Source organism: Oreochromis niloticus, linkage group LG9 (assembly GCF_001858045.2).
Source record: "Oreochromis niloticus isolate F11D_XX linkage group LG9, O_niloticus_UMD_NMBU, whole genome shotgun sequence".
Classification (NCBI taxonomy): domain Eukaryota; kingdom Metazoa; phylum Chordata; class Actinopteri; order Cichliformes; family Cichlidae; genus Oreochromis; species Oreochromis niloticus.
The window spans coordinates 26,258,503-26,282,758 of NC_031974.2; the positions used below are offsets into that span (position 1 = coordinate 26,258,503).

Sequence of the window (24,256 nt, forward strand, 5' to 3'; positions counted from 1 at the left end):
GAGGCTAATAAGCCTGCCCTGTCTGACTGTGGCTGCACCCCTGGATCAAGTGATTCACACCAGGCCAATTAAAGCAGGATGAGGGATGTGTCTGCCCACAAGAGTGGAAGACAAGCACACAGAGCCTGCGTGGGTGGCTGACACAGAAATCACACATACATACATATATATATATGACTTGTGCATTAATATTTAATCTAAAATTGGTTCACTATCATACAGCGACGCCACTGGTTGGATTGTAATGACACGAGTGCCATGTTTGCTCTATTTAGAGGAAGATCAATAGTAACCCATATATCTGTCCTGGAGCTCAATCGGAGCCTATTTCTGATCTCCATCGACGGCCTCTTCTTTGTTTATCTTCGCTCATCCTTCCCTTCCTCTCGTGCCGGAGAGCAGATCAAGAAAATGGTTGATGCATTGTGAACGTATAACATGTCAACAGCTTTATTGGTTTCACACACAGCCCAGCACGCTGTCCCAGTTTCCTGCTCTCTGCTTTTGCTCCTCCTTTCTGTTTCTCCTTTTCTTTATTTCTAAATCACTGATTGCCAGCTAAAAATAGGCATCACTGTGGAACACATGAAGCTCATCATGTTACATGTTTTGCATATAGACTTCCATCTACACGATCAGCTGTCTGGCAAACTCCACATTTAAGAGTTTTCTGGCCACGCTTGTGTAAAACAAACCAGAGGTGTAACACTTGAGGGGCCAGTTTAAACCACACCAAACAAACAGGTGTGAAAGCATCTTGCATGGCGTTGGCGTTGGCTGCATTCCTCTCTCGCTGCTGTAGCAGTTATTTCAGCGATTGCGACACTCGCTGTCTTGAAGCCGCCTGTATTTGGAACAGCTTCGGTTTGCTCTCGCACAAAGACTGTCTAAGAGGATGAGTTTGAGGGTGTTAAAGTGAAGGACGCTCTGTGTGTGTGAGTCGCTGCAGCAGTGGAGAAACTTAAAGCTCCAATTTATCTTTTGGCCCAAACAAAAAAACTAACTAGCTCTGCTAAAACATGCAAAAAAATACTATAAAGTTCTGTTAGTCTCATCCACAAATGTCTTTTTTTTCATATCAATCGGTCATTTTGTTTGCTTTTTCTCCACTGCCTCTGTTGGAGGCCACGCTTGATGAAACTTTAATGAAAGCAAGAAGCTTTCAGTACATCCCCCAAAAAAATCGTGTTTGTATTTTCAGCAAGAAAAACCAAAAAGCTTTTCCAGTTCAACTGTTTTTCTCATCAAACATTTACTGTTAAAGTGGAACAATGTAGAAGAAAAAGCCATCAAACTGCACCACAGAGAGAGTGAACACGATGCACTCTGGTTTATATCGGGTGTAGGTGTATGTGAGAGATGGGGGGTGGAGTACGCGTGTTACTTAGACTAATTGATCTCAGTTTGCTTCTTGTGTTTTGTGTCTGTGCTGCTGGGCGTGAGATTTATTATTGTTATTTGTGTCTACACACACACACACACACACACACACGTGGATGTGGGTGTATGTTTGTTTCGGAGTACATCCAGTTGACGGATGCAGCTGGTGCATAAAATCTAATCCAGATATAAAGGGGAGAATAAAAACCTGACTGGCACAGAAAGAGAGAGCGAGAGCGTGTTTGACAATCAGTGCCACGGCTCATTAAGGCCCATAATACATAATTAGTGTGTTTGGATATACAGATGTATAGCTGATTGGAATGCGGCACACGTCGGCCATTTCCCTGTGTTTTGCTGCCTGCGTCATTTAGACAGCCATTCTCTGCATCAAGCTAACACTGCTTTCCATTATTTCTATGGCAAAAACAACTTCTTTTAAACAACAACAAGAGGCAGTCTCAGAAACCTCAGAGACAGCAGAGTTCCTCCTCTTCAGCTCTTTGAGACCGCTTCTGAGTCAAACCACATGGACTTTCAGGTTTAATCAAGTGGCAGACTCTAGGACTTAAAAATGAACCAGGGAACCAGTTTAGCTGAAAAATTCAAAAAATCAGATCTCTTAAAAAACTGCAGCTTTGACAGGGGTCACTAGAGACTGGCTCCAAAAGCGAGTCAGTCCCCGCACACTCCTGACTTCATAACATTAAAAACATGGACATAGCTACCGTGATGTCACTAACAGGTTTCTAAGGTGCTATTTTGATGAGCAGTGGGTGTGGCCAGAAGGGGGCGGGCGTGAAACAGCGAGCTCACTATTAAAAGGCTTGTGGTTGACAAGTTGTTAGCTGCTGAGCACGTTTTATGATAATCTTCCAATTTGAAACACAGCATGGACATTACTCAGTATGACCCGACATGACTGACTGAGCCCATAAACTCATCAGGTCGAGACAGGAAGCGGTTTTCTCACTGACGTCCACAGGACTGGGAGTCTTTTTGCAAACACAGCTATCGCCACCTGGTGGCCTTCAGATGCTACATCCACATTTTATACCATCGATGATCACAAAGCACATTTACAGCCTGGTATAAAGTAACTTTTTAAAAAATCTTTTTATCTTTACTAAACCTCTCCAGGTGTTTTATTGTGCCAAACACGTCTGTTTTTCCAAGAGGAGCACTATAGACTAGGCTCTATGGATTTATAACAACTTTATCACTCAACAGAGCTTTTTTTAAAAACCTCATCCACCTTCATATTGGACTCAAGGACATGGTCACTTTGACTGACAGAGGTCGATCAAGTTACTTAGCACTTAGCGTGTGCGTGTGTGTGTGTGTGTGTGTTTGTGTGTGTGTACCTATGTGGTAGCTTTTAAACCAGCTTGCTTGCATTTCTCTCTCGTTTCTCCCTATGCTCACATATTAGCTTTTTCCACCTATCCTGAAAAAGTCCCACAGCCTAGCAAAGTAAAAACAGCTTTGGTTTCTATTCCAATTAATAACAGATGTACTGATAACTGGAAACAAGCAGGGATTTTCCTTACCAAAACAAGATGCAGATTTTGAAAGTGCTGTTAATAACTAATTAACTAATTATCTGTAAGTTTGAGGGCTGTTTGGCGCATAAGAACTTGTATTCCAGCATGAAATTAGTCTGATAGCTGACAGCTAATCTAACATCACAGCTTCACTCCGAGCTCCTCAGTCTCTGTGTAATTCTAGAACAAATATTCACAACAAACAGTACAAGCTTCTGAGTTTTGCCTTCATTTCTTTCTCTCAGCAGAGTAAGGTTAGAAGTAAGGTCATCCTCACTGTCCAGGTAAATCACATCAACCTCCACGGACCGCAGCCCCTCAGGACACACACACGCACACAGTCGCTCACACATGTAGTCCCAGCCTCACAAGCACATCCTTCACTCACACACATGCTTGTCTTCAGCCTCTCTGAATGGTTGACATTCACATCAGTGGGGGAGCGTTTTACACATGTGATCACACATTTGCATGGTTTTCACACGACGTGAAAAAACACGAAACAAGAAAAGTGATGTTCCCGAATACACACATCTGATCTGCCAAATCCTCACTTTTCTGGCAGATTATTTAACTCCAGCTGAGCTTCACAGTGCCTGAATCAGCAGGCTGCTCACAACTGGCCAGCAGTAAGCAGTTGTGCCAGCACATACATGCACATAGAGAGTGCCGTGAACTCCAGGAAGACCTCATAAATGAACGTGATGTGGTGGAAGACTGAAACACTTTGGGTTTCTTCTTTAGGGAATACCAATTTTTTAAAAATAAAGCCATGCAGTGAAAACTCTGTGCACATCTAAAACCTGGGCTCTGTGATAAATTTGATGTTTTTGTACATAAATACAACTAATAAAGGTTTTTGCTCATTTTGAATCAATATTGCCAAAAAACGGCTCATGTCTTTCTTCTTGTTAAGGATTCACATGTCTGGATTTGAATGCTAGTTTAATGTAGTTTTTTTGTAAAGTCTTTAGCATTTTACCCAGTCTGATGTCGTGAAAGCAAGCACCAGTTTTTTCAGGCTTCTAGTAGAGCAAGCAGAAATCTTTGCATCTGTCATTGTTTATTCATGCAAATTATTTTAAAAGCTAACAAAAAGCGAAATGTTTGTCAGAGATGCTCACATCCCGTTTCCCTTTAGCTCTAAAGACACTTTACCTGCATGCATCCAAAGCCTGTTCAAAGGTGACCACACACAAACTGACCACAAAAAACTGAAAACTTTCGTACATATTTCAGGATGTCAGCGGGGCAGCTTGAGTTCTTGCTGGCAGAGCTGGGACCACATCTGCAGGGGCAGAGGAATCATTTCAGAGATCTGATTGACCAGGAGCGGCGTCTAGCTGTACGCCTGAGGTAAAATAGTATTATTTTACTATTTCCACATCATTAGATATTCAGTACTGATCTGTGTTTTGAGCCACAGCAAACTTATTGCCAAATGCAGCATCTGACTGGTTGGATGTTCGGATCCAAAAAGTCAGAAAAAATAAATAAATCTGTCCAGCAAAATTATGTGTGAACAGCTGCATTAAAAAGAGGTAAGCCTGTGCGCCAGCTTAGCTCAATGCGTCGAGCAGGCGATCACATGCCAAAGGGCTGAGAGCGGCCGGCCCGGGTTCGAGTCCGACCTGCGTCCTTTGCAGCATGTCTTCTGTCTCTGCCCCTGCTTTCCTGTCCTCTCTTCATTGTGTCTATTGAAAAAGGCCAATAAAAAGAATAGGCGAGTCTAAAAAAAGCTTTTAACATACAGATCATTCGTGCAGATTTTACAGGTCTACTGTGTCGAGGCCTTAAGGCTGTCCTTGCTGCCCTCGAGGCGAAACTGTGGTACATTTTTATATTTTATGGCTACATTTTCACTCATATTTTTCTATTTTTTTAATCCACTTTTATGCTCAACAAAAGTGTTTACACAAAAGATTCTCAGCAGTCCTTTCAGGCTACGATCCTACATACAGAGATGAATTCTTCATGGAGGACCCCCCACTCGAAGCTAGTGCGACACGACCCAGAGCTTCTTGCTATTGTGCTCGCTGCTGGTATTATCATTGACTTCATTGCAGCAGCCGTGCTAAAGACATAACCTCATCTCTTCCACCCACTCCTGAGCCAATCTGCAGCACAATCTCCATTGTTTCATCACGTTGACATGACAATATCAGTCCCTCGCTGCCGAAACACAATCTCGCAGTTAACTGGGGATGAAATGAAGCAAACGAGGGGAAAACAATCTCCCCAAAGCCTCTTTGAGGGGAAAATATAAACTCTGGTTTTAGTAGTGTTTTTTTTAAGTGAAGCTACCAGGACAGTGTTTAAAGGCTGCACATTTCAGCTCCTAGTGGGGATCATTTGGCGAGCAGAGACTTGAAAGACTGCCAGAAACCTTAACAAAGTGTAAGAGCAAGCTCGAGTGGGATGTCTGTGCTGAAAACGACGTCCTAAGGCGGTCAGTGAAAATCCATATGGACATTCCTCGGCAATTTTTTTTTTTTCCGAGAGCCTTTGATCCTGCAGCGTCCGTCAAAGAGCTTCAGCATGCGCCTCAGTTTTAGTCCGCCCCGTCTCACCCCACAGGATATTACGAACCCAAAGAGGGATGTGAGTGTGTGCTGTGAAAATGGAATCACAGGCAAATTAATTCGAAAACAAGTTTGAGATCTGTTTGGGTCAGGACTGGGACACAAACACGTCCTGTCTGCTGTTTTATGTAGGCTGACAAACTGCCGAAGCACGCTACGAGAACATGACAGGAATGACAACAGCAACGGTCGTTACTCGCTAAAGATTCTCCACAGCTGGCAGACTAACAAAGAAACATGTAAATTGCTTTATTAAAAATAGTTTTTTAGTTTGTTTTTTAACAGCGTTGGCCAAACTGACTTGAATTTAAAACTCAAACTTTTATTCGCTTTTACTTCAGTCGTTTAATTGGGGGCTGAATCCACCGGGGACACCAGGAGAATGTAATTAAGCGCTGGAAGGTCAGAAAAGTCGACAGATCTGTGGCGCTCCAGAGAGCCGAGTCTTAGGAGGCACTCAGAAGAGGAAACTGTCGCCCAGTTCAGAGAAGAAACATAGTGCCGGGAGCTTCAGAAGACACATCCTTCGCTCTGCTTTTTTCTTGATTTACAGCCACTCTGAATGTAGGTAAACAAAGACTGAATCAGGGTTATCAATCTTGTTGCACTTCGCGGAGCTATTCATCGTGCTAGTTTACATGTCAGGTATTTTACGACCTCTTTTCGTCATCGCCGGATTATACTGTCGACTGTCGAGCGGCATGAGCTAAACCCTCAATGAGATGTTACCATAAATCCAAATCTCGATGGTATAAAGTAATAACACCTTTCATATTGGCTCCAGACAATAAAAGCAAAGTAAATGAAGACTTTCCTTATATCAGGCCAGAAGCCTATATTAATATACCACCTTTTATTGGTCATCTTATTATCAAGGGGAGTGTATACAAGATTCAACAAGCTGGATTAAAGCTAATCATCTCATCCAGGATTGTCAAACTGTGCAATGAAGGAGGCAGGTAAAGTGAAACTTCCCTTTCTGCCAGTGTAAAGACGTTTTACTACACATTTAATGCGTGCTCTAGTTTTTCCACATTATAAAGAAATGCTGCTTTGGACTTAAATTGTAAGAAATACATGTGTAAAATTACAGCTCATTGCGCTGTAAACCCAGTGTAAAAATCACAAGTCACAAGAGTAGATAGTTCTGTTATTTAATTGTTGATCCATTACTTTTTTATTTAGGTGTGGTATGAATGGCCGTTTATTTCCTCCTTCACATTCTTCAAAACCTTCCAAGGGGCCAGATTGGAGCCTTTGGCGGGCCGATGCTGCCTCCTCGGCCAACCCAGGCCTCAAGGGCCAGTGTCCTGTAGGTTTTAGATCTCACCCTGAGTCTACACACCTGAATCAAATGATTAGTTCATTACCAGGCCTCTGGAGAACTTCAAGACATGTTCAGGAGGTAATTTAGCCGTTTAAATCAGCTGTGTTGGATCAAGGACACATCTACAACTTGCAGGACACCGGCCTTTGAGGCCTGGGTTTGGACACCACTGTCCTAGGCCATATGTTTTGAAAATTGTTGTGAAAATATGATTGGTAACTTGTTCGTATGCAAAGAAGGGAAGTTATGCAATCGCATTATTGTTTCAGCCTACATGTGTTATCAAAACTATATGTGGTCCATGGACTAAAATGAGTTTGACAGACCTGGTGCAGATGAAAAAGTAGAGCTGCAAAAGCAGCCCGAGTTAAATTCTGATGTAAGTTATGGTAATGTGGAAGCTCTTCTTGATGTACATAACATGACACATCAAACCAGCTGATGAAATCCCAAACTGACTCTGAAACTGCAGCCAAAAAAAAAGGCCAGACTGAATAACCAAATACATTCATATCCTCTATAATGCAACAAACGTGTCGGCACTTCTGGATCTGTGTTGCTAACGCGCTGGCCACAAATAGCCAGCTTGTCAGATCTATATGGCGTAAGTGGGTTAGCATCATTTAGCATACCCCGAGGAGTTACCATTATAATCACGAGTGCTTAAATAGGCACTGTTTCAATCAGCCTGTGCAGATTCTGCACATTAGTCATGCAGCTGTGTGCAATCTTTTTATGGTGTTTTACTTTTGCTTGAATAATTAAACGCCATAAAGGAAAATATCACTCATCTGTCCATTACGAAGGCTTAGAGGAACTCAGCTATAGAAAAGCAGCTTTCTGATGAGTACATCAACTCTTCTAAACTTGTTTGTAGAGGGTTATTTTTAGGGTCTCATCATATATTTGCAGTTAACATTCACATCTGTACATTGTTTTGAGTGGAAAAAAGCAAAAGGAAAATGAGAAATAAAGAAAGCAATACAAAAAAGAGCAAGAACAAAAACCAGACTGAGAATTTAAATGGAAAGTAAATGATAATAATAATCTGTTTATGCCGAATTCTGACTCTACCCTCCAAATGTCAGACCAGGCAACCTTTTGAGAACTCATTAGCAATCTCACAGCCTCATTTTCCTGTTCTTAGCTGACAGGAGTTACACTCGCTGTGGTCTTCTGCTGCTGTGGCCCGTCTGCCTCAAGTTTGACGTGTTGTGCGTTTAGAGATGGTCGTCTGCATATCTTGGGTTAAAGTTACTGTTCCCTTCCTATCAGCTCCAGTCTGTCCTTTCTCCTCTAACCTCTGGCAACAACATTTCACCCAGAGAACTGCTGCTCACTGGATATTTTCCCTTTTTTTGGACCATTCTTCATTCAAAGTCTCTTAAATCATCTCTCTCCCCGATTCTGACACTCGCTTTAAACTTCAGCAGGTCATCTTGACCATGTCTACTACACACGAGCTGCTTCTGTGTTACAAGCAGCAGCCAAACAGTCAAACCTAAGAAAGTGAGTGGATATAAAAACAGCTGCAGTTTGAGAAATTGCACACATCAGACTCCATTAGAAGACACACATTGATTAACACCTCCCTGAAGACACGATCTGCAGTGCATGACGCACGCCATCTTCCATCATGCTTCTTTTTATAATGCTGATGACATGTCCCAAGAAACTAATGAAAAACTGTCCATTTGGAGGCTGTTGTTGAATTTACTGAATCCTATTAGGATTTTAATTGAAGTAAATACACGTTTCCTAATTAAATGAGGGCGCTTCATTGTGTTTAAGCAAAAGGAATACTCCTCTGTTGCATGTCTGCCGCTAAAGTGAAGCCAAAATCATCGTTTCTTAAACTGTCTTATGTCCAACAAAAGCAATTTTAGCTGCTTCTCTTGTTTCATGGATTTTTTTTGATGGATTTATGGATTAAATCTCATTAAATAACCACACAGTGATTAATATTATATTACTATAATCCCCATCAGAATCTTGACCACGTTCACCCAGAAAACCAAACTGCAGCTTTTCATGTAAGATGAATCACACGGCTGCCTTCATGCATTATTTCATTTACTGCGCAAACTTCTCCCCATGTGAGTTCATCAAAACTGCCTCTTTTTTGGATATTATATAACTCGGAGCAGTTGCTACGATGGGATAAAATTCAAAGAGCGTGGAGGATGGAGATTAGCTATTTAGAATCGCCCCCACTTTTGAATGACAGCGCATCCGCCCACTCCACCTCCACCTCTCCGAAGCAACACAAAGAGGAAAAGACCCCAACCCCCCCTTCCTTCTCCACAGTTGCATCTGGAAAAAGCATCGTTGACACGCACACAGTCCTCTGCAACGATTCTGCACAATCTTTACATTACAGAAAAGCATCTCAGCGAAATCAGGAGAACATAAACGTCCCTGTGATTCAGTGCCGTTAGCTCCGACGCAGAGATGACAGATGCTGCCTCCGGCACCTCTTGACAGGTTTTTGGTGAAAGTTTTTAAAGATGTGTCAGCGAGGGATTGCCCTTGTTGAAAACAAAATCTCCCTCATTCATCTCCTCTCAGATGAAGCTAGCGGGCGCCCAGGGGAAACTGGCTGCACAGTGGGGAGAAAGTGGATTGAAGAGAGCGAAATAAACATGCAGAATCTAAACATTCTCGGTGAATTGCTGCTCATCTGGAAGAGAACACTGACCACAGGCAACTCACGTTCTGAATAAATTCACCTCCAACGCTCATCTGTAAGCAGGATCGCCATTTTTTTTAAAGCTCGACTCTGACGTCTGAACAGCACAGTGGAGTTTGGATGTTTCGTCTATGAATGGTATGTGTAAATAAGACTAGTATGGAAAAATCTGATTTTATTGTGTCAGAAAACTTGAAAAAAAAGTGGAGTTTCGTGTCAAGTAACACATGAAACTCACAGTATAGCACCAGGTCAGTTAAACTGCGAGGATATCTACCCAGTCAGGAACTATAAGCCTTTGTGAATCAATTTCAGCTCCTTTGATGCACATTTAACTGACAACAGGTGCACCGGAGAGGCAAAAACAAGACAAGCTCCAAAAAGGGAACAGATTTGCATATGGTGGCCACAGACTACTGCTCTCTCTTTCTCCCTCCTGACTGATACCTCCTAGTACTTTTTTGTATTGTTACTAATGTCCTTGATACTGCTGATAGCTTTAGATGACACCTGCAGGCCATTCATGTGGCACAGACAGTCCACCTTCACATACGTGGAGATACCCAGATACCCACTACATGAGGAGAGCTGGACAGAAGCGTTAACCTAGCAGTGAGACTGGTATATCTGGTATTTGGAATGGGAGAAGGCCGCCAGGAAACCTACAAAATTACCTTCAGGGCCACTCATATGCTTGTTCTCACCAAACTGTAAGAACTGGACTACAAGAGGGTGAAACGAGATCCTGAGATCCTTTAGTGCGATCGGTGCTTACAGTCCAGCATTGCATGGCTCAACTGGCATTTTTCGGGGAACACCAGAACTGGGAGATCCATCACTGGCACCTTGTTGCTTTCACTGATGGCAGCAAATTCACACTGAGGAAATGTGACAGGCGTGAAAGAGTCTGGAGACGTCTGCCTGAAGCATCATTCACGATGACTGGTTTGGCAGTGGGTCGGTCTTGGAGGGTCTCACGGACCTCAGTGTGGTGGCCGACATCACCCTGACTGCTGAATGAAATCCTGAGACCCACTATCAGACCCTACTGTACAGTACAGTAAGGTCTGATATGGTGGATTGCTTTAAATTTATCAGTGCTCACTGCAGTTTGCACAAATGTAACTGTATCTATGGAAAAATCTGAGCATCTTTGATTATATGTAGCTTGCCATCACCAGTGTGTGAATGTGTGTGTGAATGGGTGGATGACTAGATGTGTAAAGCGCTTTGGGGTCCTTACCATTTATACACAATTTGTATGAACTTTTACGTAACAGAGAAAGATCAAGTTTTTTGTTGCCTTAACAGCCGGATGAAAAGACTCCTCATTATCCAGTTTGTACATGCAACAATCGTCCCACTGCAAATTTTAAGAGCAGATCTCCATCTATAATTTCCAGGTCCCAACAGATATTCACGCAAAACAAGAGATATGCATTTGATTCTAAATGCAAGTTGCTTGTAAGGAAAAGCCACTAAAATAATGTCAAAAACCGAAGCAACCCCCACCGATGAAATGTAGTCCATCACTGCTCAAAATAACAGTGAAACCAAACTTTTACTTTATTGTCTAAAGAATGGAAGAAAGAAAATAACAAAATGCCCTCAAATGCATCTGTACCATTTAGCCACACTGCGATGTAGGTCAGTAGTTCCAGGTAGCAAAACACTCCATATTGAAGCAGGAGTAAAAAGAAAATCTGTCAGAATGTAGGGCAGAGAGGGGAGGAGGGGAGGTTTTCAGTCCTTCGCTTCAGTCTCTGTCGTCTTTCCTGACCGCGGTGGCTTAGCTTCACATGCTCTCTGGCTGGCCCGGTGTCGGCAGTGGCCTATAAATACCTGCCATGTTTAAACACCCAGGTAACCTCAATACCGAACAGCAGCCTAACACACAAAGCCTTTACCATAACACCGCTGCAAGCACAACCGCTGTTGGCCTCTTACTGTTTCCTGATGTCGATTGGCAACAGAAGAAGGCCACAACTCTCATTTGAGATGCAAAAGCAAAGAATTAGAAAAATTAATTTTTAAAAAAACCTCACTGAAGGATCGGTTTAGTTTTTTTAAACTAGTGAGATCCTTTTAAATCTTTTTACAGTAGGACTACCTGAAGGGTTAATGTGTTTCACACTCAACGGGAGGCTCCCCTTTGAACTGGTATGGGGCAGGGACATACAACACAATGTCTTTACACAAAGATACACAGACACACACACACACACCACTGACCAAAAGTGGCAAGAATATAAATATAAATTCCCCTTCCACCCAGTTTTCCAGTCAGAGCACACTCTTTTTCCTCTCTGTGTCATAAACTCTCCCACATTCACACACACGCTTCCACTTCCAGGGGCCGGAGCCCGGTCACAGGAAGAGTGCGGGCTTGATAGAGCCTGTGGCAGAACAAGACTGAGGAGGTGGAGAGTGGTGGTGGGGGTGGTGGGGTGGAGTTCAATTGTCTAGGCCTGGCTCACCAGAGCACACTTACACAAAATATACTGTAGGCCTCGACGGGCTGGCTGGCACCATGGGGCCTCGGTGGGAAATACTGCTCACCGGGGTGGGTGGTTTGGATTTTACAGGTATGAGTCAAAATGCAGCACATGCAGACAGACAGCAGTGCACATGTACCCTTACACCTGAAGGCAAATTTGAATATAGAAACAACCCCAGAGGGGTTCTGTGGTGACCGTTTCCTCTTCCTGTTTCCTGCTGCTTACTGAGACTTGAGATGAATCAGTCCTCGGAGGAGTCACTGTAGCATGCACACAAATATAGAGACACTCTCACACACTCGTATGCAAACACTACCACCGACACTATCAGACATCTTTTTCCCTCATTCAACTTTAAAAAGACCCGTGTGGCTTTTCAAATGTCACAGAATTATTGTTTGAGGGCCTGTTTTAGCCTTTGTTTGAGGACGTTGTTAGCAGTGGTGATGAGTCTTAGCTTCTGCTTCACTCGGGCCATATTAGTGCCGGTCCTTCCCCGGTTTCATCTAATTGTCCACAAAAGCTATTACAGTGAGCCTCGTCACAATGAACGCTGCCCAATGCTTCTTCTCTTAATCAGCTTAATCGCAGACATTCAGTTACCTCCCAGATAGATTTAAACGAAAGTCAAATATGATCATAGTGGAGTATAACCAAAACCAAAGAAAGATTAATTCTACTGTTTAAAATAATAATAATAATAATGATAATGATAATGATAATAGCTCAGGAAACAACTGCTCTGTGTTCTGAGTGAAGCCTCAATGAAATATTGGGCTCCAGGTTGTTGGAGAAATCTGTGTATGTTTTGTCACCTGTGAGCTGACTAAATGAAAAATGTAATCCAAGGAAAAATGTGCAATGCATAAATTGGATAGAGCAACAAATAAGGCGTATGTTGTCTGCAGCTCACAAATCCATAACCAAAAGATCCCGAGTTCCCATGACAGCCTACTCTTCAGCTCCGTTTGTGTTTGCACAGAGTAAGGTGATGGTTGCCACAAGCTAAGACTTCAACTCAGCTCACATGGAGAGCTCCAACAGATGTCCACAATCATCAAAGAAGTTTTTTTCTTTGACACCCTGAAACAATCAAAGAGACAATCCATTCCTGCAGCCGGGGGGGGGGCCTTGGAGGGTCTGGCCAAGTAATCTTCAGAAAGACACGACTGAGCTCGGGCGGTTGGTGTGTGTGTGTGTGTGTGCATGATGGGTTTTCTGTTTTTTGCACAAGTGCACGCGCTCATGCTTGAAGAAACCAGTTGTTATGAGAAGTGTGTTTCCAGTGAAATCAGCTGCCGTGCAGTCAGTCACCGGGAGTCCATGAATTATCCACAGAGCTTTCAGCAGGTTCTGTCAAATTGTTTTGGGGTTGACTTTAAACCCAAGTGCAGAGCAAGTGAACCAAGGAAGCTTTTTCACACATGCTGGAACTCAAGGTAAACAAAAACCACTGAATGGCCAACATTTCTCTGGTAACAAGACTGTGGAGAATTCTCTGGAACATCCACTGAAGTCAAAGGGATGTAGGGTGATAGCAAACAGCATTTACAACAAGAACACTTTATACTCAGTGGTTAAAATGTTTGAGTCCTTGAGCCATTCACCTGTGTGAAGTTTCAGATATTTGTGGATGACACCCTTGCATCCCTGAGCTAATTACAGCGAGCCACGTACACAGATCTGCACACCAAGAGCCGAAGGCGTATAAATTTTGCGGCTCCATTAAAAGTAGATGTGCCAGTCAGCCAGCATGCACAATGCAACTGGAATGCAGTGATTTATAAAGTTAAGGCTTGCACATGCATTCTGTAAGTTGAAATGTCCACCACAGAAAGCTGTGGTCTCGAGCCGCCTGCCAATAAAATCAGATTAATTGCTTTTGCAGAGGTTTGGACCGGCTTCTCTTTCTGAAGGCCTCGTTTAGCATTAAAAAAACACACAAAACAGCCATAAACCGAGCTCCTTTCTGTGTTACTGACATCTTTGTAACCTTTTGTTGTGTTGTCACAAAGCAGAAAAAGCCATTACACCATGATGGGAGAGAAGGCTACACTTTCAAAGCCAGACTAATTAGTCTGTTGTAGGTGGGTTCACTGCTCCACAAGGCTGAGAGTTTAATTGCAGGTTTAATCGACTGACACCTACGACACCACCAACCTCCAACGCCATGCTGGAAAGATGTTAGCAACAACCTGCGAGGAATCTCTACCATATCTGGGGTGGAGGACAAAATAATGACCAGCAATTACTCTGATCATAACCTAATTGTAGCCTTTAAAATGTGTCTCCGAAGCAGTTGCGACTCACTGTTCCTGCAGCTCAGCCCTGTGGTGCAAAGATACAGCCCGAGTATCCATTAGACATATGATATCTGACCACAGTGATCAGCAGTACAGCTGAAGGACAAAGGAAATAGACAGAGAGGGAGAAATGATGGGGGGGCTGGTCAGGAGATGCATCAGGCTTTAGTGGATTTCCACAGTTAAATTTATCACAGTCAACTGAGGAGGAAGACAGCAATCAATAACCCCTATCTCCCTGCTTTCCTCCGAGAAGGACAGTTGCTTTCAAGGGTCCAGACTCCTTTTAGACACCCCATCCAAAAACAAAAAGAACAAAAAAACTAAATAACCCAAATAATCCACATCATATTCTATTTGAAAAAGAAAGAAAAGCTAGAAAGCCACTGCTAGAGCAGCGGTCCCAAACCTTTTTTGCGCCACGGACCGGTTTATGTCCAACAATATTATCACAGCCTTTAAGGTGTCACAGATAAATACAACAAAATAAAACCAGTACCAGTAACAAAAAAAGAAGATTTATTCATAACACACGGGAAAAGACCCAGGAAAACCGAGTTAGCGATAAAGACGATAAAAACCGATAAAAACCCCGAAAACCATGAATTTCACACCCGAACCTCAACTCTCGCGGCCCGGTACCGAACGGGTCCGTGGCCCGGGGGTTGGGGACCGCTGTGTTAGAGGCTGATCCCTGACTGGATACCTGCTCCGTTTTAACCTCTTGCTGATATACTCAAACTTAGCATCTACGAAATCAAAACAGATAACTGTAGGACTGTGGAAACCTGGAAACCCTTGCCTGATTAATGAAACTAGAATGCGCTATGAATACGCAGGGATCTGGAAGCAGATGAATGAGTCAGGCGCAGCTGCAAAAACAACAGCATGCAAGAGTAGTCACTCATCACCAGATGATTTACATGACACACAGCTAACAATATGCAGGTGTGGCATCTTCTGGCACATGCAAAGCTGTAGAAAATGGAATACAGTACATAATGGAGGGTTACTACACAGGGGTGGAGGCCTGAGCATCCACCAGTCATCCAGATGACCACACCACCAAAAAAGCTTGGTCAGCGCAATACTCTTTAAAGACTGGAAACAAAAATCAACTAGCCAGCACTTCTTAAGCTACTGGTTTTTGCATGATCTTGTTTCCTGTGTGTAAAAACTGAAGCTGAGAAAAAAAAGCGAGTCATTGTTTCCAAGTTGTGATAAACTGCCCACCATGTGACTCTGTGAGCATGGAAAGATCCCGTCAGCACTTTGATTCTATTTAAAAAAAAAACAAGTTGGAATTAGCAATAAAATAGAAGTGAGACAATTAGTCAGGCACTGACAGAGATGATGATGGCAGTATGTGTTTTCATTCATCCAAAACTTTCCTAACATGTAAAACTTGCACACTAAGCACACGATGGCACATTTTTCCTATGATATGTAAGGAAAAGGTCTTTTTAAAAGCCCATACATTTTGTGCACATCTTAGCACACAAGAGAGCTTGGAGACAAAATAATATTGTTTCAGTATGTGTGTTCAGATGTGCTGTAACATAATCAGGCTAGTGATGTCATCTGGGGCACATAAGCTTCAGGATGAAGATATTACACTGATTACACCCATGTAATAGCTACGCATTGTATTGTTTTACATTCAGTGGACATACAGTATGGTAAAATGACTGTAACCCCTACAGTGAAACACACGTTGTGGATTCTTCGCCCACGCTGCCAAACACTTCCACAGATAAATCAGTAAGAGGATATATTGTGGCTCTATTGCCCTAAATATCGCACACAGATCAACTCTGGAGCCCTCTCGCTCTTCCTCTCTGTCAGCCAGGTGTGTGTCAGTGTGTGCACGGCCTGCACATCCAAGTTTCTGTTCTCCCTGCAGAACCCACAAGCCCTCGTGTGTCTACAAGACAGATGTTCAAACCAGATGTTCTTGCACCGAACAGAAAGGTCTGCAGACAGACCTGCTGCTTTTGTCTCTGTGACTTGCTGATATCACGGCGCTGTGGCGAGGCGAGTTCAAATTTCAAAAGCAGTTAGACAGATGTAGTTTTATAAATTAAACGCACCCTTGATTTTCCTAGTCTGGTCATGTTTTCTAAGGATTTCTCCCTTTAATGCTCCTTCCCAGCTTCTAAGGTAGCAGAGTCAAGGACTTTAATACCTTTAAGATTACACAGTGCGACTGCTGAAGCAGACAGAGATATTCCCAGCACAGACTCTATATCTAAGTCTATAAGCCAGACCGGCTGATGTTTTATTCAGAAGCAAGCCGGCAGCTATTTTTAAAACAACAAAAAAATAAAATAAAATTTAAAAAAACAGAAAAAGTCTTTTTGAACTGCACGTAAATGGCAGCTTCGCTCATCCCCTGCCCGCCTCGCTCCATTAGCCTCTGCGGAGCCAGCCGAGCGAGGATTACCAACCAGCTTCCAGTCTAATTTCAGAGACGGTAGAGTCACTCAGGGCAATGTGGGATTCACTCAAGAATCATCAAAGTTCTCCCTCCAACAACTGAAATCAGTGGAGAAAAATCAGACACCAGAATGATTCTCCAGCAGCAACACCCTGAACTTATTGTTTTCTATGTGACTCTATCAGTCTCTCACTGACAAGTTCACATGGAAATGTCTGTAAGCCATTGAAACTGTAACCATGCACCAAAAACAAAAGCTCTACCTCATGTACTACTTCCAAATAAATAGTAGCAGGTGGTAAATGTGGCCAATATCAAAAAAGTAAATTCTATGTAAATTCTTCTATGTGAGAACATGTTAATTTCCTGTTTGAAAGCTTCTACCCAAATATAGTCATGTGAAATATAGTCACAGGACTCTATACAGTATTGTAAAAAACAACATCCCATGATTCAATAGCTGGTAGAACCACCTTTAGTAGCAAGAAGTTTTCTACATGAGTTTGTACATCATCCTGGGGGGAACACGACCCACTCGTTACAGCATTGCTTCAGCTCATTGGGGTTTGAGGCCATTCATTTACCAAATGTGGTGCTTATACATCATCATGGCCAAATATCCCCACTTCAGTCTCATTTGAATAAAGGATGTTGTTACAGAAGTCGTGAGGTTTGTTCAGATTTTGATTTGCAAACCTAAGCTGCACTGCCACGTTCTTTATAGAGAGAAGAGGCTTTTTCTTGGTCATCTTCCAAAGCAAGCCATCCCTGTTGGGTCTTTTTCTAACTGTACTGTCATGAACACGAGGCTCTGACTTTATGGCGAGTCCGCGACTCTACTGGGACGTCCATTCCTGCAAAGATTGTGACATTGTGTTAACACACACAATGACGGGTGATGACCAACAAACTGCCAAGACTGCTTTATAGATGTGCTCACACTCGTTGATGATCAGTTAATCGAGTACATTAGCAGCCCCTGACTACTACTTAACCTCTTAATTCCTTTGGAGTTAGTAAGGGTACACAGGACTTTATACAATCCTGTGAAAACATTCTCTTTCACATTGCTGTAGCTAGCTAACACAGGATAAAGAATAGAAACAAAACAGCTAGCATGGATCTGCCACCAAATCTTATCTGGTTAACACAGAACTGGAACCAGAAAATAAAGAAAGGAACATGCCTCAGTCCAAATGTCTTTTAATTATAACTGACTAAATGAATGGATGGCTTAATTTTCTCAGCTACTTAATTCAGTTTAGTACACCAGTTTAAAAAAAAGCTAGAGAGAAGATGGGGAAGATCTTCATTATGTTCCAATAAATCAAAGAGAGCTGTGAAAGTGTAGCTGAAACAGAGTGTTGTTGCTCTGCTCTTCTGAAGTACCCCATTTCAACTTTTATCTCTCAAGTGTTGCCACCTGACCAGTGAGCTTGCAGTGCTCCAGTAGTTATTGTTTCAGAGTAATTTTTCATTCCTATCGATGTTCTTCAATCTTTCGCTCTCACACACACACATTTTAAGCTCTGGATTTATGACCCTGTCATCTTGTAAACACATCATGTGCACCAAAATGCAGCAGCACCCTCTTTCTGCTCAAGCCTGGTATTTCTAAATCAACCTCCCGGGGACTTCCAGAGGGCTGCCGGAGAGCCGCAGACGCTTCCACAGCCCAGCGAGTGAAGACTGAGAGCCCTATCAAAGTAATGAACCGGAGGCCAGATGTTTAACCCCTCGTAATGTCTGCACGCTGACTTTTTTCTTTAATGAGAGGAAGCGATTAAAGTGCTGGGTCATGTTGCTGACTTCAGCTTTAGCTCGTGATTTGGGAGTGTGAAGCAAGCCAAACTGTGGCCTCAGACTGCATTTATTAGCACCTGTGACGGGAAAACCGGTGTCTTCTAATTACACTTCAGATGCTCTCACGACGACCAAGTCTGCCTTTTAAGAAAGAAATCGTTGAAAGACTAATAAAAATGTAGCTCCAAGTTCCGTGACTTAAAGACAAAAGCAAAAGTGGGTGTAACAGCACATTTGACTAATTCAGAACAGTCTTTGGGGACAGCTGGCGCACACAGCGAGGGTGGATGCAGGCTGTGGATGCCAAAGCCTCCGTCTCGTTCTTTATCGGGCCTGTAGCAGCCGTGCCTTACCTTTCCAAAGTCCCTGACGTCAAAGAGGTCAAAGGCCTCGAAGAGCTCACTTTTCTTCATGCCAAAGACGTCGCTGCACGCTGCCAGGAACGTCCTGATGTTCTTCAGGCACAGGAACTGTGTCAGGGAGACAGAAAAGGTTCATGTATCAGTGGCAGGACAATACATTTACAGGCAGTATTGTGATGTTTCACTTTTCTTTCCAAATGGCTGCGTGTCTGTGCGCATGTCTTTGCTGACATCACTGTACAGTTTCTGCTTTTTGGATAGTACTTGACAGCTTTCACTCTCGCTGTCAAATCAGGCCACACAGCTTAGGACAATGGAGGGCCACAGCTCTGAAAGAGGGAGGAAGCTGTGCTTAAAGGCATCGTGTTTCACTAATATGATGTATCTGCTGTTGAAATAAGGCAGTGGGGGGCTGCATAATAAAGGAAAAGATAATTCAACACAGCAGGGAGAGAAAGATCTTGGTTACTCCTCCCCATACAGTACATCGTCTCTGCTATGTTTCATGTAAATGAAGCAGAAATTTTAAGGAACATCCTTATTATTGACTTGTCAGTTGAATAGCTGGCTAACTGCACGTGCTACATGTATACACTAATTATGTCATTGCATTATCTGGATCTCACAATCTAAACTGAGTCAAAACTCATTCAATTAATCTTTCGACTGCTGCATCCTGGTGTCCTCTCCGGCTGACTTCATGGAGATACACATACACAAATCAGAAAGCGATGTCTCCCCACAGTCCGAGCCCACACTCAAAACCTTGTTTTTTTTTCTATCCTCATCTCTTTCATGTCTTCATGCCTTCAGATCTCCATAAAGTTATGATTGTGATGTTTATCTTCAGCAAATTGCTGCACAAGAGCATCAAGTTGAAATGAGGCCATGAAGCCAAGAGAAACTGGCTAAATCACATACAATTTAAAGAGCAACGCTTCAAACACAGCTCATTAACAATCACCAAACATACAAGCTGGCTGGTTATAGTTGCTGCATTTCCAAATTCAAAAGCACATTACTAACATTAATACATAGCTATATAACTCTTGTACATTTGACAATATTGGGCGCACAGGCAAGTCCATCTGTATATACTGTTGTGGTGTGTTTATGTTCAGCCTCCATTTCAGCTTTATACAATGTGCTGCGTTAAATCAGTTTCTCAAAGATAGTTTGAGAAAGAGCTGAAAGACGTTACACTAGCTAAGTTATTTTTAAACTGAAGGTTTATCGTTTCCCTGGTATAAAGTTGGAAGTAAATAAGTACAAAAACTGAAGGAAACAGAAACATATATTGGTATTGGCACTAGCTATTGGAGCCAGACGATATTTATTGGTGGGTAAATATTATCAGCTAATATTCGCTATTTGCCAATCTATCAGTATCGGCATTTATATTGGTAAATAGATTTATCTATATAAATTTATCTCTATATATATTAGTCAGCGTTAACCCAGACTGATCTGCCTTAACGCATTAAAATAGGCTAATCCGCATTAACAAGTTAACGCAGATCAATCCGTGTAAGGGGTTACTCGGCGTTAACACGTTAATGTGGCTAAAACGCGTTAACAGCATCATCACGGCTAACGCGATTAACAATTAACCCATCTGGAGCGCAGACTGACTCAAAATCCCTGAAATGTCTCTGTCAACACATTTCGGGTAGTTTGTCCAAAGTTTGTCCATTCTGCGCTCCAGATGGGTTGAGTGCGTTAAAGATTTTAATCGCATTAATCGTGATGGTGGAGTTAATGCATTTAAGCCGCATTTAAGCCGAATTTTAGCTGCATTAACACCATGTTAACGCCGCATTAGCACTGACAGCCCTAACACAGCCCTAACGCTCTTTTATTCACAAGGTGTACCCATAGCATGTTTGATTTGGCTCTTCCTGATGCAGCCTAACAGAGATTTGTCTCTTCACACACACACACACACACATATATATGTATTAGGGGTGCAAGAATACATGTATTGGTATTGAACCGTTCAATACAATGCTTTTGGTTCGGTACGCATATGTATCGAGCAATACAAAATTCTTAATTCATTTCATCAACTTTTCTTCTGACGATGCTGTCTGTGTTGAGAGCTCAGTGGATCTGCGTTCGACTACTCCGCCTAGGCTGCACTGTCAAGCGCAGATCCACTGAGCGCAGCGCAAGCTAGCGAGACAGAAGTTAAGCTCGTTGCAACATGGCCACTGCCTCAACGCTACCCGAAATTGAACCTCCCCCACCCTCTTTCAGATCTGGCGTTTGGAACTATTTTGGTTTTCATGTGAAGCATGACCCTGATGGTAAGCGCGTCATGGACAAAAGTAAAACAGTATGTCGGATGTGCCACGCAATGCTCAGTTACATTGGTGGGAACTAGTGCGTTAGCTCAGTTAGCTCGTTAACGTGTTGACGCTGTCCAGCCCCACGCACGGGGCGATCCGCCGTAACTTGTTAACGGAGATTTACCACATTATGGCGTTAACGTCATTTTAACGAGATTAACGGTGACAGCACTAGTGGGAAAAACGAATATGACTGCACATTTATGCCGACATCATCCTAGTGCAAAGGCAAGTGGAAGCAGACAAAAACAACAAGCACGCATGCTACAAACTTTACCTGAGTCATTTAGACAGCTGTTAGCACATGAGTCTCCTTATGGGGACCTGATATGTTTAATATGCTGCTGAGAATATACCCCAGAAGAAGCGTATAGTATAGCTTTTATTTTGGAAAGAGCCATTTCTCTGTAATAAACTCTCTTTTCCAAAGATGAGTGATTTCTCGTTTAGATAGATTTTTTCTTTTATTATTTTGTTGTTTTAGCAACATTAAATTTAAAAACTGTACTTTTGAGTTAAATTATATATTTATAATTTTAATAAATGACAAATTAAAAAGGCATGAACATTTTTTTGTATCGAAAAAATATTGAACCGTGACACCAAAGTATCGAACCAAACCAAACCATGAATTTTGTGTATCGTTGCACCCCTATATATATATATATATATATATACATATATACATATATATATATATATATGTATATATGTGTATATATATATGTATACATATACCTATACATCTATATAAAAAAGTAAAGAAAACATGGGAGATGGGTTGATGTTGCATATGTCCACTAGAGGGCAATTTCCCAGTTGGCAACATGTGTGGAACGCCACAAATACAACAACCAGCTGATTCAAACAGAGTATGAACAAGTAAATAACCGTACATAGTAAATGTTAGGGAAATCCGTTTATGTATCATGTGTATGGGAAAGTATTATTGGCTCATATATCGAAATATCACATTGCAAAATCACCAAATATCGGTATTGTTCTTAAAAATTCTATATCTGTTGGGCTCTACTGGATATCAACAAAGTGTAACAGACATCTGAAACATCTGAAACCATTGTTTCATGGTTGTGTTGCCAACAGGGAGACTGTAGAGTGCCCTCTTGTGGACAAACTATGCAAAATCAACACTAGTTAGATCGATGAAGGGTGTTTCTCCCATCTCTTTTTTACCCTTTTGTTTATTGAATACTCTAAAGCTACTTTCAGCTGCTCATTTATTTACAAGGTGTACCCATAGCATGTTTGATTTGGCTCTGCCTGATGCAGCCTAATGGAGATTTGTCTCTTCCGAGGACCTAACTGAGGATCTGAGGATTTCCCTTTAAAATCTGCCACTATATTAATTTTTCTGGTGAGCACAGACTGTCTATTTTCCATACTAGGCAACAAGGTTATTAGCACAATGCAAATACACTAATGAAGATGAAAAGAAACTCTTTCTCAGCCTTATACCATTAGAGCTTAATTACAGCTGAGTGTGCACGTTGACACATGAAAATTGAATCAAATGATCAATAAGTAACTCTACTAATAAACAAGGTCATTTACTGAGCATGCAAGTGTGTTTTGCTTCATCTGCAGCTTAAAACTTTTGCTAATGATCTTAATGGAGTTCAGTCCAGAAACTGTTTATCCATATTATGTGGAACCACTGAAAAGGTCTAAAGTATTAAGTAAAAGACGTTTAACACTGTTTTCGTAGAACTGCTGGCACTAAGTGAGTGAAGGGGGGTGATGTCAACACACAGGGCTTAACCAGCATGCAGCATCCGCGATTTAGCCTTCCTGTAGTTAATACAGGATGGAAGACAAAAAAAGGATGCTGATGTAAGAGATGTTTCCGAAAGTTCTGATTTTGTACTGGTTTTGGCCACACCACTATGCACCAAATTGCTGGGAACATTTTTTGTTTGTTTGTTTGCTTTACATCCGAGCGTTATTAGACGTGCTGCGTGACAAAATGACACTTACATGATGGAACTATCAGTAAATCAATACTTACACGTCAGTTACAAAGACAACACAATATCACAGCCAACACAGAGTCACAACAGGAACGGCTGTGTGGTTTCGGCTTGGGCATTTGAGCAATGAGGACTTATGGTCAAACCAGGACAACGGGATCAGAGTATACAATGAATATAGACAACTCAAAGCACTGCACTGCTGTGTATATATCAGCAGCTAAAGAAGTAAGATAGACTAACTTCATTGCCCCTCAGCACTGTCAGCTTTGTAAAATGTCTGAAAAAACTCAGGAGTATCTGAATTAGGGGCAGAAACGCTCGGTTACTTTAGGTGACAGCCATGTTTAATTGCGTGGAAGCATTTTAGTAGAAATACAGTCTTTTTTTTTAAAGGCCGCGATCTTTCCATAGGTCCTTTTTTTAGATTTGAGTATCTTAAAGGAGACTGTCTTCTTCTTTTTCTTCTTGGGTAACAGGTTCGCAGGAAACAGATTTCATTCGCTGTTTCCTGTTTGCTAAACAGGCCGCATATATGAGTCCATACCTTTAGGCCTGACTGCAATCATGTATGGCAACTTTTGAGAAACTAATTGAGTCAGCGTTACTCTGTTATGCGTGACACACCTTCCCTCTCATGGTACGACGCAGAATCAGATTTGTCTGTGCGGAGCATGTCCATGCATCAAATATAAAATGCCTCTCTGCCGCAATTGAATTACACTTTACAGATGGCTTCACAAGAGAGAGAAAAGCCCCCAGCCAGCGAGCTCCAGATAAGAGTAGAGCAGCAAGCAAGCACTGAGTGAATAATATTGAATGTTTACACTTGTACACATCACTTTCTTTTATCAGACAAGCACATCTTGTCTGCCTGGAGTCTCTGGAGAGTCCCAAAGGACCTCACTATATTATCTAAGGGAAGCAGCTTCACAGAGGACATGCTATATGAAAGACAGCTTCTCTACTGCACTGAGCCGAAGACAGCAAAGAGG

The 24,256-nt window shown here is 42.2% G+C and overlaps 1 protein-coding gene and 1 long non-coding RNA gene across 3 annotated transcripts in view; one reads left to right on the top strand and one right to left on the bottom strand.

The window, feature by feature from the left end:
* vav3 (vav guanine nucleotide exchange factor 3) overlaps positions 1-24,256 on the bottom strand; it is a 92,669-nt gene that overhangs the window by 54,897 nt on the left and 13,516 nt on the right. For both annotated transcript variants that reach the window (XM_019362926.2, XM_005461384.4), the window contains exon 2: positions 18,917-19,033. In XM_019362926.2, the coding sequence (XP_019218471.1) occupies positions 18,917-19,033 (117 nt within the window). The remainder of the gene's footprint in view (positions 1-18,916; positions 19,034-24,256) is intronic.
* Positions 629-11,459, top strand: LOC112847742 (uncharacterized). The gene is made up of 3 exons (XR_003221498.1): positions 629-5,745; positions 5,848-6,070; positions 9,402-11,459. It is a non-coding gene; the product is annotated as an uncharacterized LOC112847742 (long non-coding RNA).